A 19687-nucleotide genomic window follows, 5' to 3' on the forward strand; every position below is an offset into this window, starting at 1 on the left:
CGCGTGCCCTCAGATTATCGCCGATAACAAAAAAAGAAAAGACCGAAAAAAAAAACGAATCAAAGATCTGACAGACAAAAATCCCGCCAACAAGAAAAAAATTGGTAATCCAATAGCAAGGGTTCATATCAAAGCAACTTCATCAATTATTCAAATATGGCTTCATCAGCAGCTCATGCATCAAAATTTGCTCGTTTTTTAAATTCCGAAACTGGTCCAAAGACTGTTCATTTTTGGGCTCCAGTGTTTAAATGGTCCTTGGTTATAGCTGGTATTTCTGATATTCAAAGACCAGTTGAGAAGTTAAGTGGTACACAACAAATTGCATTATTCTGTACCGGTGCTATATGGACTAGATGGGCTGGATTTGTTATAAAGCCAAGAAACGTTTTGTTAGCCTCCGTCAATTTCTTCTTGGGTGGTGTTGCTGGATACCAATTAATTAGAATTGTTCAATTCAGACGAAATGAAGGGGATACTCCTGGTCAAGTATTTGATTATATTCTTAATGGTGCCAAGGAACCAGTTGCACCAATTGAAAATAAATCGGATTAAATAGATTTAGCTATATAGTGTATACTACTAAATTAACATCTCATCGTCTTCGTCGTCGTCCGATGGTTCCGCAGACGGTCTTGTTGGTGCTACTGACAAGTCATCCGTGCTTGGTTTGTCCTCTATGTCTATATCTTCCTCTATGTGCTCCTCTGCATGCTCTTCTTCTATGTGTTCTTCTACACGCTCTTCCTCTATATGTCGTTCATCTTCTATGTGCTCGTCTTCGCTCTCCTCCTCTTCCTCCTCGATCTCCTGCATATTCGCTTCATCTTCTTCTATATCAGACATATCAGATTCTGCCTGTTTAACGCTAACACCTTCGGCATTCTTAACCTTTTCCACTTCATTAAATGCAGCTGCCAACTTTTTGTCAAGAAAATCTTGCAAGTAATTATTTCTAGCGCTCCATTTACTATTATTGGCCATAACTTTGGTTTTAATCACATTCAATATCTCATATTTAATTCTCAATTCAATTCTTAGTTTGAATTCAATATTAATAAGTTTGCTTATAACTTGATAATCAAGCATAGCTAAGTTTGACTTTGGATCTAGTGAAAATAATTCCGATAATTTAACAATCTTGGCTCCTTCAGGGATTAGTTTGAGCAAGCTTTCGTCCCCATATATTTCCAACGTCTTTACTGAGAATTGAAACTCTGGAATGGTTACCGTTTTAGCAATTTGTTCATATTCTTCAGTTAGTTTCTCTAAATGGGTATTGACACGGTGTATACTGGCAATAACTCGATTATATTCAAATATACCATTGTCGATAAATTGGTTTGCTTGTTCAAGTTCCCAATGTTTATAATCCTTGTGAGTTTTCGTAATTTTGAACGAGTCAAGAATGAATTGTTTCTTTAAGGCTTGTGGTGTTTCATCTGTGGCACCTCTTATGATTGATTCACTGTTTTCCACCAACTCATGGGCTGAGTTGAATGTTTCAAGCGTTGCATTAAGATGGTGTTTTAATATAGCAATCTTCTCTTGTTCTGGCAGTATATGCGACATTTTCTTTTCTGTTTTTCTTTTCGATAGTTTCCTCTCCCCTGTGACTAAGTTTAAGCTTTACTTCACACCTTTTGATCGTGTTGTTCCTTCTGGTTTGATTCTTCTGTTTTCTTTTCTTCACTAGAAAAAAAAAATTCAGCAGCCAAATCATACAAATATTTACAACACCAAAATACCACTTGGTGACAGCATTCAAAATATCAACAAAATAATCTTGCCATACCATGAACACAGATATTGACCAATTACGAACAGATTTGTATACATCATGCATAAAACTAACTCATTTAAACCTACATCAATCCGCCAAATGGTGTGCTGAAGCCTTGGCAGGATTGTCTAAACAAGCCACAACACCCATATCAATCACAGAAACTTTCGATCCTGACGATTTACTAGACCAAGAACGTGTTCTTTTAGCAAAGACATACTTCAATTGTAAGGAATTTGATAGAGCGGCACACGTGTTGAAAGATTGTGTTGGTGGGGACGCATTATTCATTAGGTTATATTCTATGGTGTTGGCTATAGATAAACGAGCCACTGAGGAAGAAGGCAATGAACTGGAAGACAATGATTCACTAAATTTACGGCTTTCGAAAGTATTGGCTGAATCTAACCAATACTTGACCACAAAGGAGAATGCCTTCTTGTACTATCTTAACGGGTTGATCTTTAACAAGAAAAAGAAATGTCAAATGGCCCAAGCAAACTTGTACAAATCAATTAAGCTTTTCCCATTCAATTGGTCATGTTGGCAAGAATTGATCACCTCATTTACGAGTTTTGAAGAGGCAATTTCCTTTCTTTCTAAAATCAAAAATTCAAAACATCTATCGTCACATATAATGGTCCAATTCTTTGAAGTGGTGGTATTGCAAGAGTTTTACCACCAATCGCCATCGCTATTCACAACATTGAGTCAATTACAAGATCTATTCCCTAAGTTTTCCTTTGTTAAACTACAGCAATTCCTTATATCATATCATAATCTTGATTATTTCACAGCAGAACATATATTCGATGAAATACTAGCCCAAGATCCTCTAAGACTAGATGACCTAGATACATACTCCAACATGCTTTACGTGATGGAAAAACGACTGAAATTGACCTATCTCGCTCATTTTGCCAGTTCTATAGACAAATATCGACCAGAAACTTGTTGTATATTGGCAAATTATCATCTGATGAAGTCAGAACATGAAATGGCAATAATGTATTATAAGCGAGCATTACTCCTTGACAAGAACTGTTTAAGTGCTTACACATTAATCGGACATGAGTTTGTCGAACTAAAAAATTCACATGCCGCCATTGAATCTTATAGAAAAGCCGTTGATATAAATGCCAAAGATTTCCGAGCATGGTATGGGCTCGGGCAGGCCTATGAAGTGTTGGATATGCATTTATACGCATTGTACTATTACCAACGAGCTACCAAATTACAAAGTAACGATAAAAGAATGTGGATCGCCATTGGTGGGTGTTTTGAAAAAATTGAACAGTATGAAGAAGCAATCAAATCATTTGAAAAGGCATTGACCATATCTACGTCAGCTGATGAACAAGGAAATACTCTCATTGATCCTCATATAGCATATCGATTGGCTACTATATCTGAGAAACTAGGAAACTTACAAAACACGGAGAAGTATATGAAATTATGTTTTAATCAAGAATTTGAAATTGGAATAACTGATGATACATGCAAAGCAAGATTATGGTTAGCTAGATATTCATTGAATCAAAAGAATTTTAATTATGCTTACGAATTAGCTAAGGATTTACAACATGGTAATTCGCATGATATTGAAGAAGCGAGGGGAATAGCTAGAGAGGCAAGAAATAGAATGTAACGCATAGCTGTCAGCAAGCCTAGCTGCTATTCGGGATAATAATAGATAGTCATTACAAATGTACTTATCAAATAATGGATTATATATTTCACCCGGGAGGTATTAAGTGGTGAATATATTACAAATTTTAGTCTATTTATATAGTATCATACTTAAAGTATAATAATGAATGACGTGCTATTGCTAAGTGTACATGAAATATTAATAATTAGTAGTAACAGTGATGGTCTCAGTATTGCACAATCTCCTCTTCCAACTTGGGTAAATTATTCAAGTCAAAGCTGCTCATCACTACTTGAATAGCCTTGGGTAAAATCTTTTCCAAGTTATTGATTTCTTCGTCACTAATCCCTAACTTTAAATTGACTAGTAAATGTGGAGGCAACACTGGTAAATTTTCATGTTCTAAGATCAATTTTGATCTGGTAATTAAAATCTTGCCATTCTGTAATACATAGTCAACAATTTTTTGTAATATGAAATTTTCAGCATTAAAATAGTGATCAAATTTGTTTAAACTCTTCAGAGGCTTACGTTTGGAAATGAAATCGGTATTACCATAGTTAAATGGTAAGTTTAATTTTGCTCTCACATCAGGATGTAATTGTATATGAATCATTGGTGACTGTGGATCAGAAGTTATCATAAATGGAGTAGACAACAATGCATGGTCCAACTTATTATAAACAAACATTATACTATGGTGCAATGAAGGAATCAATTTGTTTTCTTCATTTTCAATCTCTTCTATAGCTTGTGAAGTCACTTTTGCGGAATATGGAGGTAATGATGCACTAAACACATAGGCATTTGATTGAATTCTTTGATGGTGAACCATAGGAGTGGCACCAACACAGAAGCCACCAGAACTAGCAAATGCATTAGCCATAGAGCCAATGGTTATAGAAATTTCTGATCTTGGAACGCCGAAATGTTCAGGAAGACCACGGCCATGATCACCTAAAACACCAATGGATAAACTTTCATCAAGGAACAATCTGTACTTAAATTCATTTTTCAATTCCACGAGTCTTGGTAAATTGGCAATTTCACCGGTGGTGGCAAATAATGCCTCGGTTATAATAAATCTTCTTCTGATTGGCTTTTGCTTATCCAACACTGGTTTCAATTGGGTTAAGATTTCTTCTAAATGTTCCACGTCATTATGATCATACCATTCAATATCAGCTCTAGATACAATTAATGCTTTTTGAATGGCAATATTAACCCCACTATCAACAACACACAAATCACCACGTTTTAAAAATGCAGGAATAACAGAACCAGCAGTAACAAAATCCTGACCATATATAATGGCCTGCTCTGCTCCGAGGAATCTGGCTAAATCTTCTTCTAATCTAACATGAACATCTTGAGTACCATAGAAATTTGGAGGACCACAAGCACCAACACCAGCTTGGTTGATGTGGGTCTTGGCAGCGGCTTTAATATGGTCATTTTCGTTAAGATTAAGGAAATCTTGACTGGCCAAGTTAGTAACTGGTTCATTGGCACCTGCAAGAGTAATATGGGAACCGTTATGGCCTTGGATTTCAGGAATGGTTTTCAATTCCCATTTTTCCAACTCAGTCAAGGGTTCCACTAAAGGTTCCGGAGTCCATTCTTGACATAATTCGTCAATTTCGCTAGGACTTAACTTCACTAACTCCGACTTGTTTTCCAACCTCATATTACTAAAGAAATATGATAATGCAAATAAAACCAATGCCATTTCAAAAAGAGAACGTATTGGGTCATCTTGATATGAAGATTTAATGTATCTCAATATGATTTGTCCACCTGGAATTCTACCTAATTGATTGAGGCAGTAAACAAAGTTTTCCGAAAATGAATTAGTAAGTAATTCCCATGCTGGAGGGATTGCGGATACTATAGCTGTGGTTGTTGTTGTGATAGTGGTACTAATTATAGCAGTGGTCATGATGAATGTCTATAAAAACCAAAAGCCGTAATTAATCAGAAGAGGAATTCAGTTTTGGTTGTAATTTTTGTTGATGTGTGGTTTAAAAAAAATCCAGAAAGAAAAAAAAATTGGTGATTTTCGCACTACCCTCGGTTGAAAAAATCGCGCGTCGTCTTCCGCGTTAATAGGGGTTTGTATATCATATGATTTGTGGTCATGTGATATTTGCCTGTGGGTTTTTTCTCCACTATAATTTGGTTGCAAATAGCCTGTACAAGTTTTCAAATTTACATATCACTTTCTCTTTCTTTGCTCTGCTTTTACTTGGCCAAACTCCAATCATATTATCACGTCTAATATGTGATTGATGGTAAGTATAATTGCTAACTACATCTTATTGCTAAAGGATCTACCTTGGCTAATAATTGCCATATCCGATCCTTGACCACAAACCGGCTTATTATTGCAAATAATATAATTCTATTGCTATAATGGTTGCTTGGGCCCTATTGCTTAACTTGAATTGCGCATTCTTCAATTTTTCCCCTTGATATTCATGTTATTGCTATTCAACGTGCGTTGCTACTTAGTTCTGGCTTGGAAATGGCTCTGAACTGACTAAAAAGGCTGTGTCTCTGTTTGTGATCGACAGATCGAGGCGATACCAGAAGTACCGTCGAATAGTGGCAAGGTGAACTTTAGTTTATTTCTTCAACAACTCTAGAAGGATCACATCGTGCGATTTATAGTTTTAAATATGTTTTAAATATATTTTAATTTGCATTGTTTTGACGTATATCAAACATATCATGCAGACTCTTGCGAAACTTAAGCACAATTAGACCTAATTGCTAGTTGCCTGTATCTTCCTTTTCAGAATTCGTATACAAAATTAATTAACGAATTAATACGACTATATAATATATTAGCTAAGGTATAAATACTTTTGATACCCCTTCAACTTCTCTTCTACAACAAACACAACCTTCAATTCCTTTACTTACCAAACTTAATCGACAGTTTTCACAAATAGCAAAACATTTACAGGGCCAGGTAATAATTTCTCTAATATTCGTTTGACAAATAACACATTCTAATCGTGAAAGTAATTCATTATTAGGTATATGTGACTTGTTGGCCCGTTTCTCTATTATTAACTCAATAAGTTTTGTGGCGTCATTATTCATGGAATTAGGTAATTGTGTGGTAGGATGAAGATCTCGATAATGCGATCTTGTTAATGGACCATTACCGCTGTATTGCATGTGTTGTTGTAGCACTAAAAGTGTATTTGGAGAAGTAATGATTTCATTGAAATCTTCAAAGGTGAATAAATCATAAATTGAAGTAGGGGTGTCTTCAGGTATGATTTCCTCAATCTCTTCATCAGATTCGTATTCTGAATCCAGTATTTCATCCGGTTCGTCAATGTAATCTCCTGAATTATCAACCTCTGATAATTCTCGATCACCAATTAATAGCCTACTAGTCAATTCATCTTCAGGTATTAAATCAGTGCTTATGGCAGTTGATCGCTCAGATACTCTTCTAGTAACATATTTTTGTAGAAATTGGGGAATTCTTTGTTTTCTTTTTTCAAATTCCTCATTGGTTTCTTCATGGTTGAGTTGACGCTTTCTGAATAATCCTGGCAAATAGTCTAACAAAAAAGAATCTACAAGCAATCCATAAATTAATTGCCATGCATCAATAATCATAACTTTCATAAACTCAATTCTTCTTCTCCAAACACTTTGTTCTTGGCTAGTGTTGTTAACTTCAACGGCATCAGAATATGGTGTTCCAGTAATCAATCTTGAACTTGGTTGACTGATCAAATTGGCATATCCTGATATTTGATTATCTCGAAGATATTGAACTAAATCTCTAGATTTAACATTGCGAATGTTATTTCTGGTCAATTTTTGCTTCAATTGTTGCCATAAGCTTCTTTCAATCCATGTATCATTATCCACTGTGATTAAGCTTAATTCAGTTATATAGCTTGATTTACCAGCCAGGGTAATTGCCAAAATCCCCACATTTAACAATGCAGTGTAGAAATCATCATTGAGATTAATATTCAAACTAAGTGTGTCTTCATCTTCCTCCTCGTTCAATTCGTGTAAAAAGAAACTGGCATAATTCAATCCCTTTAATTCAAATCCATTAATCATGATTGCAATAATAAATATTGTGAAACTAATAAATATAATGCCTAGTATTAAAACTTGTGGTGTAAATGTCAAAATTAAAATGAATGGGAATTGTAATACTTTCCATTGACTAAATGTTGAAATGAAGTACGTTAAAAAAGCCATTCCGATAATTGTCAGTGGAATCAATCTATACTTGTTATTATTAATTAAAGCACCAATGTGAATGTTCAAATGGTTGAAAATCAGAAATAAAGTAGCCAATAACACTTGCTCGGTAGGTCGTTTATGATATTTTGAATTTGTAAAAAAAAATGCCCCATTGCTACTAAACTCTTGAAATGCTAACGAATGTTCGAATATAGTAATACCAGTCTCGGTATATGGTTTCTTACCTTGGATTGCTGCAATTAAAGTTTCAGTAAATGACAGCCAACAGAAATTAAGGAAAATGGGCCAATACATATCACTGGTTGGACCGATCATAACTTGTGACAGTGGAGTTTTCATGTATTTGGAATCAGCGTAGTAATCAACATTATAACCAAAATACTTATCAGGAAGTAACCTGGTATACAACCATGCTAAATCAGGAGTACTGGTATGATTAAGAAGATTCAACGTGACCAACACATTGTATCCGTTATAGCAAAGGGATACAAGCACCGCTATTCTAAAACAAATGATTGTAAGTTTTTTAAGCAAAGCTGCCAGATGCTTATAGTTGTCCCCGGTTATGCCCATTCTATTTCTATTTATAGCCAATTGTTGGGTATAACTGGTATTTATAGACGCAAGGACCAAAGTTCTATTAAGAATCAATGCCATAATTAAACAACTTAACCCGTAAATTGAACAACAATATGTACTTATAGCACCGAATCTATTCCATGGTAAGGAATTTATGGCGGATGTTTCGCTTTGTTCCCATATAGCGTCTATAAAGGCTGTGATAAATTTAATTACAATAAAATAGTCTTCATCGTCAGTAGCAGTATTGGTAGAAGGGGTAGTGGTATTTGTTGTATTGAATAGGAGCTGTGATGCATGTAATGTTGTTGTTACTGACATTATGAATATCCTGTGAAGGATTGAACGGGTGTAACACTTTTTGACAGCATTTAACAATCAAGTATGGGAAATAAAAAATATCGTGCAAATGTCTGATCTCAACAACGACATTTTTTTAAGAAAATGTCGTCACTTGCATGCAATTCAAATAAGGTTTTTGTTTTTACAACCAAATTGAGAGAAGAGCATCATCACCAGTAAGTACTACCTCCAAGTATATAGACATCAATCATGGGAAGGAAGTTACCACCACCTCCTCCCCCTCCTCCAGGAATTAATTCAGATAGTGTCAATGGAAATGCCAGAAAAAGAACAAAACCTGGCCCACCACCGCCACCTCCACCACCTACTTCAAATTTACAACCAAAAACTCAACCACCACCACCACCTCCTCCTCCTTCTAGAGCAGTGCCACCTCCACCTCCTCCACCACCATCTAGTATAGTTACTCCTTCTTCTTCACAGCAAGAACTAGACTCGCGTAAGCGACAATGGCTCCAAATCCAAAAGACTAGATTCAAACAAGCACCCAACAAAGCATCGGGTGGGATAATTCATCCACATAAACCAGAAATGCCACCACAACATCTCCGTAAAATCATGTTAGATCATGGTGACTTGACTACCAAAAGAATAGCCCTGGATAAACGTTCACATTTGGGTTCATTGAAGTATTTACCTCATGCATTATTAAAACTTTTGGAAAATATGCCCCAACCATGGGAGCAGTCCAAAGAAGTTAAAGTTCTTTATCATACCACGGGTGCAATTACATTTGTTAATGAGATTCCTAGAGTTATAGAACCTGTATATATTGCCCAATGGAGTAATGTTTGGAATCAAATGCGGCAGGAAAAACGAGATAGACGTCATTTTAAACGTATAAGGTTCCCACCATTCGATGATGAAGAACCACCGATTGACTGGAATGAGAATTTAGAAGGTGTGGACCCACCCGATTCAATTAGAGGTGAACATGAAGAATGGTTCTTTGAACAACAACCATTTATAGACGATGAAGACGTGGTAAACGGAGACTCGTATCGAAAATGGAATTTAGATACCACCAACATGCATAAATTATATCAAACTTCAAAACCTATTTTGAATGAAACACAAGCTGCACCTTATTTGTTTGATAATGATGCCTTTATAACTGCTAAAAGTTTGAATGTTGCCTTACCAGGCGGACCTAAATTTGAACCAAGATATAACAAAGAAGACATTCCAGAGGATGATGACTTTACTGAGTTTAACTATATTGATCGAATTATTTTCAGGATACCTATTAGAACTGAGTATAAAGTTGCATTTCCTTATTTATATAATTCCTTTGTTAAACTGGTGCAATTGATTCTGTATCATCACAGCATTAATTGTTATCAGGCAAATAAACAAGATACATTGGTTTACACCTTTAATGCAAATTTCAATCCAATATTACCTAGAGTGAAACCGAAGCAACAGCAAGTGCAAGAAGAAGAAGAGGAAATTTTTGAATTGGACGTTGAACCATTCCTTAAATGGAATCTGGAAGAATCTGAAGAATCCGATGAGGAGGAACTTGAAGAAGAACTCCCATTTGAACCACAAGGAACCAAGCAAGCACTTGAACTTTTATGGGCCCCCTATCCTTTTAATCGTCGTAGCGGTAAAACCGTTCGAGCTCAAGATGTTGCATTAATTAAGAGTTGGTATAAACGTCATGCACCCCGAAAAGCACCTGCCAAAGTTAGAGTTTCTTATCAAAAATTGCTCAAAAATCATATTCTTAATCAAGTTCATACGAGAAAACGCCGACATACACCTAAACGTGCTAAGCTACTCCCTAGTTTGAAATCAACAAAATATTTCCATCAAACTACTATAGATTGGGTTGAAGCTGGTATACAAGTATGTCGTCAGGGGTTCAATATGCTTAATTTGTTAATTCATAAACGTGGATTAACCTATCTTCATTTGGATTACAATTTTAATTTGAAACCAACAAAGACATTGACTACCAAGGAACGTAAGAAATCTCGTTTTGGTAATGCATTCCATTTAATTCGTGAATTGCTTCGTATGATTAAAATTATAGTTGACAGTCATGTACAATATCGATTAGGAAATATTGACGCATTTCAATTAGCTGATGGGTTGTATTACATAATGAATCATTTGGGTCAATTGACGGGGATTTATCGATACAAGTACAAAGTGATGCATCAAATTCGTCAATGTAAAGATTTAAAACATTTGGTTTATCATAGATTCAACAATATTATCGGGAAAGGTCCTGGTTGTGGGTTTTGGCAACCAGCATGGAGAGTTTGGATATTCTTTTTGAGAGGAGTTGTACCATTATTAGAAAGATGGTTGGGTAACTTAATTGCTAGACAGTTTGAAGGCAGACGAGCAAATGATGTTGCCAAGACTATAACCAAGCAAAGAGTGGATTCGTACTATGATTTAGAATTAAGAGCACAAGTTATGCATGATATTTTAGATATGATACCGGAAGGATTGAAACAATCAAAGTCTAAAACTATTCTTCAGCATTTAAGTGAGGCATGGAGATGTTGGAAAGCAAATATTCCTTGGAAAGTTGCTGGATTGCCTGAACCAATTGAAAAGATTATTGAAAGATACATCAAGGCAAAAGCAGATGGTTGGATCTCTGTAACACATTATAATAGAGATAGAATTCAACGTGGTGCAACAGTTGAAAAAACTATTGCCAAGAAGAACCTAGGTAGGTTGACAAGATTGTGGATAAAGAATGAACAAACTAGACAAATGAATTTTGCCAAGAATGGTCCATATGTTAGTCCTGATGAAGCAGTTACGATTTTTCAAACTATGATTAATTGGTTAGAATCTCGAAAGTTTTCACCAATTCCATTTCCACCTATAAATTATAAGCACGATACCAAGTTATTAATTCTTGCGTTGGAGGGATTAAAGCTGAGTTATAATGTTAATTCAAAATTAAATTCTCAGCAACGTGAAGAATTAGCTTTGATTGAACAAGCTTACGATAATCCTCATGAATGTTTGGCAAGAATAAAGAAATATTTACTTACACAAAGAATCTTCAAAGAAGTTGGATTAGAAATGATGGATTACTACAGTCATATAGTACCAACATATGCTGTTGATCCATTGGAAAAGATTACTGACGCGTACCTTGATCAATATTTGTGGTATGAAGCTGATAAACGGAAATTGTTCCCAAATTGGATTAAGCCAAGTGATGACGAAATTCCACCTTTGTTGGTATACAAATGGTGTCAAGGAATCAACAACTTGCATCAGGTTTGGGATATTGACCAAGGTCAATGTAATGTAATGTTGGAAACATCACTAGAAAAATTTGCTGAACAAATTGATTTTACATTATTGAACAGATTGTTGAGATTAGTTATGGATACAAATATTGCAGACTATATTACTGCCAAGAATAATGTTAATTTGACATTTAAAGACATGAATCATATTAATCAATATGGGTTAATTCGTGGTTTACAGTTTTCTTCATTTGTTTATCAATATTATGGATTGGTTATAGATTTACTTATACTTGGGTTAGATCGAGCTAATGAATTGGCAGGACCTATAACATCACCAAATAATTTTGCTCAATTTAAAGATTTGACCACGGAAACTTCATCACCAATAAGATTATATTCAAGGTATATGGACAAAATCCACATATTCTTCCGTTTTGATAATGAAGAATCTACTGATCTTATTCAAGACTATCTTTCAGAAAATCCTGATCCAAATTTTGAAAATGTTGTGGGATATAATAACCATAAATGTTGGCCAAGGGATTCAAGAATGAGATTGATGAGACATGATGTTAATTTAGGTAGAGCTGTTTTCTGGGAAGTTCAAGGTAGAATACCAAAATCATTGACTTCAATTGAATGGGAAAATACATTTGCTTCAGTGTACTCGAGAGATAATCCAAATTTACTATTCCTGATGTGTGGATTTGAAGTTAGAATTTTACCAAAAGTGAGAAATATTGGTGGTTCCTCCATTGAATCTTCGTGGGATCTTATTGATCAAACTACAAAAGAACGTACTGCAAAAGCATACCTTCAAGTATCTCAAGATTCAATTGATAATTTCAATAATAGAATTCGACAAATCTTGATGTCTTCCGGTTCAACTACTTTCACCAAGATAGCAGCAAAGTGGAATACCGCATTGATTGCATTGGTTACATATTTTAGAGAAGCTGCTATTTCTACTCCTACATTATTAGATGTATTGGTTAAATGTGAAACCAAGATCCAAAACAGAGTCAAAATGGGACTTAATTCGAAAATGCCTTCAAGATTCCCACCAGCGGTTTTCTATACACCTAAGGAATTAGGTGGGTTAGGTATGTTAAGCGCATCACATGTGCTTATTCCTGCTTCTGATTTAAGATGGTCAACTCAAACTGACACTGGTATTACACATTTCCGAGCAGGTATGACTCACGAAGAAGATAAGATGATTCCGACAATATTCAGGTATGTTACAAGTTGGGAAAATGAATTTTTGGATTCTCAAAGAGTCTGGGCAGAATATGCTATTAAACGTCAAGAAGCATTGGATCAAAATCGTAGATTGACATTTGAAGATATGGAAAACAATTGGGACAGAGGTATACCTAGAATTAGCACATTATTCCAAAAAGATCGTCATACATTAGCTTATGACAAAGGACATAGAATTAGAAATCAATTTAGACAATTCAGCCTTGCTAGATTTAATCCATTCTGGTGGACTTCAAACCATCACGATGGCAAATTATGGAATCTCAACAATTATAGAACTGATGTTATACAAGCATTAGGTGGTATCGAGACTATATTAGAACATACTTTGTTTAAAGGAACTGGATTTGATTCATGGGAAGGATTGTTCTGGGAAAAAGCTAGTGGATTTGAAGACTCCTTGAAGTTCAAGAAATTAACCAATGCTCAAAGATCAGGTCTTAGTCAAATCCCGAATCGAAGATTCACTCTTTGGTGGTCTCCTACAATTAATCGTGCCAATGTTTATGTCGGTTTCTTAGTTCAATTAGATTTAACGGGTATATTCTTACATGGTAAAATTCCGACATTGAAAATCTCACTTATTCAAATATTTAGAGCACATTTATGGCAAAAAATTCATGAAAGTATTGTATCTGATTTATGTCAAGTTTTTGATAAAGAATTAGAAGTTTTGCAAATTGATAATGTTGAAAAGCAGCCAATTCATCCTAGAAAATCATACAAAATGAATTCATCAACTGCTGATATTGTATGTATTAGTACTTACAAATGGAAACTTAGCAAACCATCATTATTGAATGAAGATGATAGAGACTCTTATCCTATAACAGCTAATAAGTTCTGGATTGATGTGCAGCTAAGATATGGGGACTATGATTCTCATGATATTTCAAGATATGCAAGACTGAAATTCTTGGATTATACCACTGATGGAACAAGTTCGTATCCAAGTCCAACTGGTATAATCATTGCCATTGATCTAGCATATAACATGTACGATGTTTATGGTAACTGGTTCCCAGGATTGAAACCATTAATCCATAATGCCATGAAGGAAATTATGAAGAGTAATCCTGCCTTGTATGTGTTGAGAGAAAGAATTAGAAAAGGGTTACAATTATACCAATCACAACCTCAACAGCCATTATTGAATTCAAATAACTATGCTGAGTTGTTCAATAATGAAACTCAATTCTTCATTGATGACACAAACGTTTACAGAGTGGTTGTTCACAAGACAATGGAGGGCAATTTAGCAACTAAGCCAATCAATGGTTGTATTTTTATATTGAATCCGAAGACGGGTCAATTATTCTTGAAGATTATTCATACATCAGTTTGGTCAGGGCAAAAACGTTTAGGACAATTGGCGAAATGGAAAACAGCAGAAGAAGTGACTGCATTGGTCAAGTCATTACCGAGAGAAGAACAACCAAAGCAATTAATTGTGACGCGTAAGGGTATGATGGATCCACTTGAAGTTCACATGTTAGATTTTACAAATATTTCAATTAGAAGCTCAGAATTACATTTGCCATTTGGTGCAGTTATGAAGATTAATAAGTTGAACGAAATCGTTTTAAAGGCAAGTGAACCACAAATGGTATTGTTTAACTTTTATGATGATTGGCTAAAAACAATTTCTCCATATACTGCATTTTCAAGGGTTATTCTTATATTACGTGCGATGAATATTGATCAAGAAACTACCAATAGAATATTACAACCAGATGCATCAATAATTGTTCAAGATCATCATATTTGGCCAAGTTTATCTGATGAAACCTGGATTGATGTTGAAAGTAAATTGAGAGATTTGATTCTTGATGATTACTCCAAGAAATATAATGTTAATATCCAAAGTTTAACTCAATCTGAAATTAGAGATTTGATTTTGGGTCAAGATATTAGAGCACCTTCTGCCAAGAGACAAGAAATTTCCCAAATTGAATCTGCTCCAAATAATGTTGAGAATAAGGATTTGGTTGCCTTAAAGACCACAACTACAAATGTTCATGGTGAAGAAATTGTTACTGTTACAACTACAAATTATGAACAGCTGACATTCTCATCTAGAAATGAATGGAGAAATAGGGCTATTGCTGCTAATAGCTTGTACTTGAGAACCAACAATATCTATGTGAATTCCAGTGATTTTGAAGATGAAAGTTCTTACACATACATTCTTCCTAAGAACATTTTGAGTAAGTTTGTTCAAATTTCGGATTTAAGAATCCAAGTTGGTGGGTTCTTGTATGGAAAATCGCCAAGTGATAATAATCAAATTAAAGAGATTAAATGTATTGCCATAGTTCCACAATTGGGTAATGTTAACTCAATTCAATTTCCTGAACATTTACCTGAACTGGTGGGATACTTACAAGATCTTGAATTGTTAGGTTGGGTTCATAGTCAATCACAAGATTTCTCATATATGACAAGTTATGATGTAACTACCCAGGCCAAATTCAATATTCCTTCTAATTTCATTGATATGACGGTGGCATTTACTCCTGGTTCAATTACAATTTCTGCATTTGAATTAAATGAATTAGGATATGAATGGGGAAAGCAAAATCAAGATATGATTTCCGAATCTCCTCAAGGATTCAGTAAGGACTTCTCCAAACAAGGACAATTGATTGTAACTGATCAAATTGGTGGTACATTTATGGTTCCTGAAGATGAAATTTGGAATTATTTCTTTATTGGTACAATGTTTAACCCTAAGGAGATTTACGATATGAAGGTTGATATCCCAATTGGCTTCTATCATGAATTACATAGACCAATTCATTTCCTTGGATTCAGTCAACTACAAGAGGATAATATTGCTGAAGCTGATCAAGAAGATGTATTTAACTAGTGTGTATATACTAATTGCATAAATCTACATTTTATGTTTGAGCTCTCCACTCATTAACTTCTTAAATCTTTCTAAAGGAATTCCTGCAGTCCATTTCTTAAGTCCACGGAATGCTTCTTGTGAGATGGTACTACTAATTTGTGGGCCATACATATCCTTCAACAATTGTTTGTTTTGAATAATTGAATCAAAATGTAAGTTTTCAGTAGCATCAACTAATTCATCCAACACCTTCTTATTAAACTCTTCAGTGGTGAGTTTACCATCATAATGTTTATTAACAAATCCGACATTGTACAAATCTTCACCCAGAATTCTTTTTGACATTAATAATGCTTCATTAGCCTTGGACCAACCCAATCTTGTAAATAAACTAGCACTGGTACCACCTTCATTAATAATACCAATGTTAGCAAATGGAGTCAACAAGAAAGTCTTCTTTAAATTATTAACATAAATCAAATCACACATTGCCACAAGAGAAGCAGTCAATCCAATAATTGGACCATTGAGAGCAGCAGCTAATATTTTCTTATGGGCCATAACTGTTTGCACAAGGAAAACCTGCTTTGCCACGGATTTACTTAACCAAGTTTCCAATTTGGTATCATTGTTAGAGATAGCTTGAGCATTTGCGCCGGCAGAAAATACTCGGCCAGTTGATTGAAGCAAAGTGATAATGGTATCGGGATTGTCATTAGCTTGTTCAAGGTATTTGCATATGGTATCATACTGTTCCATAGTCAATGCATTTAAAGTCTTGGGATTGTTTAATGTAATAATGGCAGCTGTGCCTTTAACTTCATAAGTGATTGTATCTGACATGGTTATCTTTATGTTTTCGAATAAAAAAAAGAATAATTAATAATTACGATTGCCGATGTTATTTATAAATAAGGATTTCCTCGGTTGGTAAAAATGTGGGGAAGGGAGTTGAAATTTTTCCGTTTTTTGTACACAGGAAGTCTTGATCCGTTTCCGTGGAACCCGCAGTGACAGCATGTAAGGAGGAGGGGAGAGGTTCTTCAATAAGCAAATTTTGAGATTCTAATAGACCATAGAACACAGTTTCATTAGTCCTATTTTAAAATAGTTTGTTGACATCTTTCTTATTTCATGGTTGTGATTATTATGTAGTGAACACCTAGTGTCTGTAGTTATATTTCTGGTAAATAATTGCCAAATTTTTCCAAAAACTTTGTGATCCAGATCCATCAAGGTTAGAGATCTACATTGCTGTTATTAGCATAATGAAATCTAAACTGTAATATATGGTTCCAGTACATATTTTCAATAAATCTTGACCATAGAAAAGAATAGACAAAAGTTAAATGCCAAAATTTAGATCATAGAAGTTTCGCAGCCATCGGAGTTTGCCCGGATTTAAGGTTTGTGCGACTCAATTACTGAAACTATAAATGAAAGCAATATACTTTTCATAGCCATCAAGAGTATTAAATCCATGCATCTTTATATATATATGTATATACTAGATTGAGTAACTTTATTGTTTGGCAAATACCGGCTCACCAATGCCTAACTGAAATAATATAATCTTCAATTTCAAACAACAATTTCCTTAATTCAAGAATTGAAATATTTTCCTTTAATAATAACAATTCTAGTGAAGATTTTCCATTCATATATTTTAATAGCTTATAAAACACCGTGGTTAACTCGGATGATAACTTACATTCTTCAAATATAATCTTATTTATCCATTTTCGTTCTAGATTTGAGGCTCTGCCTGGATCAAGGATTATTGTATCGTCTTCTTCAGTTAATGTAACTGTAGGGAGGGTAGTTTTAAGTGGTTGTTCTGGAGGTGATGTTACTAAAGAATGCTTCCCCTGGTCTCTCTTTGATGTGTTATCTGTTGGTTTAAAAGTATTATCTGTAGAAGTAGTTAGACTCTTTTTCTTCTTTTTATTTAAATTTTCATTCTCTAAATCTTCTTCAACTTTGATTTTAATATTTCGAGAAATCTTCAACCATATAAAGGTTTGCAATTGTGTAACATACCCAAATCTGATCAACCAAGCTAAAGCTTGTAAATAACTTTCGCGATGATCCTTCGACGGTATGATACTTGCAAATTGTTGAGGCTTTCTTGATTGTGGTGATAATAATTTAAGAAAATGAGGTAATGAAGGTAATGTAGGAAATTTCTCTTTAAATAACACAATATCATCTATAAGTTTTAAAGAGATTGGTGCCATTGGTGATACGATAAATACAGATCTTGTTGATAATGGTTGTATAATTCTGGCTCTTCTCCAATATATCAAATGATAAGCAAACGATTTGATTTGCATGATATCTAATTTTAATCTTGCAGATAATTTAAAAAGTGATTGTCTTGAATCAACCATTCTTATAAAATTAGCCATATTACTTTGTTTATCAGTTTTTATATCACGAATCATGGATTCTGGTTCATCTAGTAATAGTAATGCAAAATACATAATAACATCTTCTTCTTCATCATCTTCTCGAAAGGCATTAAACGTGTGGCCATATCTTGAAGTTTCTCCAATGTTAATTAAACCGGTATTATTTAATAAATTAGTTGTTGATGATAAATAAGATCCAGGAATATAGGGAACTGTTGAGTCAGGTAAGGAATGGAACTCGGTTTTTATTGGAATTTGAAATGATCTTAATTTACCATTTATTAAAAGATTGGCAATTTTTGAAGTTGTGATTGAGTTGTAACAATCATGAATTAACTTACACAAGCTTGATTTTTCTAATAGTTTTGTTTGTAGCTCTTCTTCATCAGTGTATTGATCTTTGATGGTTAAAATACTCTTTACTTGATCACATATATAATCATGTTTCAGCTGTTCATATCTTAAAACTAAAGATAATCTTGAAATAACATAATGAAACATTTCATCAATACGATAATTTGATTCAATCATGGGAGGATTCATAATAAACACAAGATGGAACATGTTCAAAGAAAGCCTAGGTTTGCTAGGTGAATCATCAGGCTTGGGATCTTCTGCCAATTCATTGTCAATATCTCCATCGTGATCATGATAACTCTTGTTCTTCTCGCTTGGCTTTCTCCAATGTCCATCATCATATTTATGAATAGGCAAACCCAAGAAAACCTTGTTCTCAATTGTTAATTCAAATCGAGTATTGCACATTTTCTTCGGCGGTGCCAACATTTCACATAAATAAGCTGGATCAATTCCATATATAGTGTTGTCAGTATTACTAACCTCTGTTTTTGCTGTAGTCTTCTTGGTAGAAGATTTATTAGCAGTTGCTGCCCTTTTAACTTTATTTAGATAGCTTCGTCGTTGATTCTGCTCATCCAAAAACAGTAGTAGATCTAATTTAGTGCCCAAGTAATAATCTATATGATGGGTATCCCATGCAGAATTAGTACCAGAACTATACTCATATAGATCACGTTTAGTGAATTCTTGATCCAGATCATCACTACTGCTTTGTTGTCCATACAACTCATCATCATCGTCATCTTCTTCTTCACTACTATAATGCCAATTATTCACATCTTTAAATTTTGGGATATTTGAAGATTCATTTAAACTAGGAGGATATTTGTAAGCCAATTGAGGTCCACTATGTGTTGATATAACAAGAAGTACTCCTAATAGACTGGGATTGGGAAGATTAAAGCTCATGGTTGAGCTTGAAAGTATATGGTTGTATGATAAAACGTA

The 19687-nt window shown here is 34.4% G+C and overlaps 8 protein-coding genes across 8 annotated transcripts; 3 read left to right on the forward strand and 5 right to left on the reverse strand. All coding sequences in view use genetic code 12, as the record gives it.

Moving 5' to 3' along the window:
- Positions 1–69: 69 nt before the first annotated feature.
- On the reverse strand, positions 70–1668 carry SPAPADRAFT_65124 (uncharacterized protein; the record flags this gene model as incomplete). The annotated part of the gene is made up of 1 exon (XM_007373441.1): positions 70–1668. The coding sequence occupies one exon, from the start codon at positions 1570–1572 to the stop codon at positions 583–585; it is 990 nt and encodes a 329-aa protein (XP_007373503.1).
- On the forward strand, positions 136–606 carry SPAPADRAFT_59303 (mitochondrial pyruvate carrier; the record flags this gene model as incomplete). Its single annotated transcript, XM_007373442.1, has 1 exon — positions 136–606. One exon carries the CDS (start codon positions 157–159, stop codon positions 553–555), a length of 399 nt encoding a protein of 132 aa, XP_007373504.1.
- Positions 1669–2256: 588 nt separating the features above from the next.
- On the forward strand, positions 2257–4278 carry CDC23 (anaphase promoting complex subunit; the record flags this gene model as incomplete). The annotated part of the gene is made up of 1 exon (XM_007373444.1): positions 2257–4278. The coding sequence occupies one exon, from the start codon at positions 2271–2273 to the stop codon at positions 3429–3431; it is 1161 nt and encodes a 386-aa protein (XP_007373506.1).
- SPAPADRAFT_59307 (serine C-palmitoyltransferase) lies at positions 2257–5410 on the reverse strand (the record flags this gene model as incomplete). Its single annotated transcript, XM_007373443.1, has 1 exon — positions 2257–5410. The coding sequence occupies one exon, from the start codon at positions 5371–5373 to the stop codon at positions 3661–3663; it is 1713 nt and encodes a 570-aa protein (XP_007373505.1).
- Positions 5411–6284: 874 nt separating this feature from the next.
- SPAPADRAFT_135096 (putative ubiquitin-protein ligase) lies at positions 6285–8339 on the reverse strand (the record flags this gene model as incomplete). The annotated part of the gene is made up of 1 exon (XM_007373445.1): positions 6285–8339. One exon carries the CDS (start codon positions 8337–8339, stop codon positions 6285–6287), a length of 2055 nt encoding a protein of 684 aa, XP_007373507.1.
- Positions 8340–8813: 474 nt separating this feature from the next.
- Positions 8814–15986, forward strand: PRP8 (U4/U6-U5 snRNP complex subunit; the record flags this gene model as incomplete). The annotated part of the gene is made up of 1 exon (XM_007373446.1): positions 8814–15986. The coding sequence occupies one exon, from the start codon at positions 8814–8816 to the stop codon at positions 15984–15986; it is 7173 nt and encodes a 2390-aa protein (XP_007373508.1).
- A 24-nt stretch (positions 15987–16010) lies between these two features.
- SPAPADRAFT_54184 (uncharacterized protein) lies at positions 16011–16811 on the reverse strand (the record flags this gene model as incomplete). Its single annotated transcript, XM_007373447.1, has 1 exon — positions 16011–16811. One exon carries the CDS (start codon positions 16809–16811, stop codon positions 16011–16013), a length of 801 nt encoding a protein of 266 aa, XP_007373509.1.
- Positions 16812–17512: 701 nt separating this feature from the next.
- SPAPADRAFT_134999 (uncharacterized protein) lies at positions 17513–19648 on the reverse strand (the record flags this gene model as incomplete). The annotated part of the gene is made up of 1 exon (XM_007373448.1): positions 17513–19648. The coding sequence occupies one exon, from the start codon at positions 19646–19648 to the stop codon at positions 17513–17515; it is 2136 nt and encodes a 711-aa protein (XP_007373510.1).
- Positions 19649–19687: the final 39 nt, after the last annotated feature.

Source organism: Spathaspora passalidarum (assembly GCF_000223485.1).
Source record: "Spathaspora passalidarum NRRL Y-27907 unplaced genomic scaffold SPAPAscaffold_2, whole genome shotgun sequence".
NCBI classification, from domain to species: domain Eukaryota; kingdom Fungi; phylum Ascomycota; class Pichiomycetes; order Serinales; family Debaryomycetaceae; genus Spathaspora; species Spathaspora passalidarum.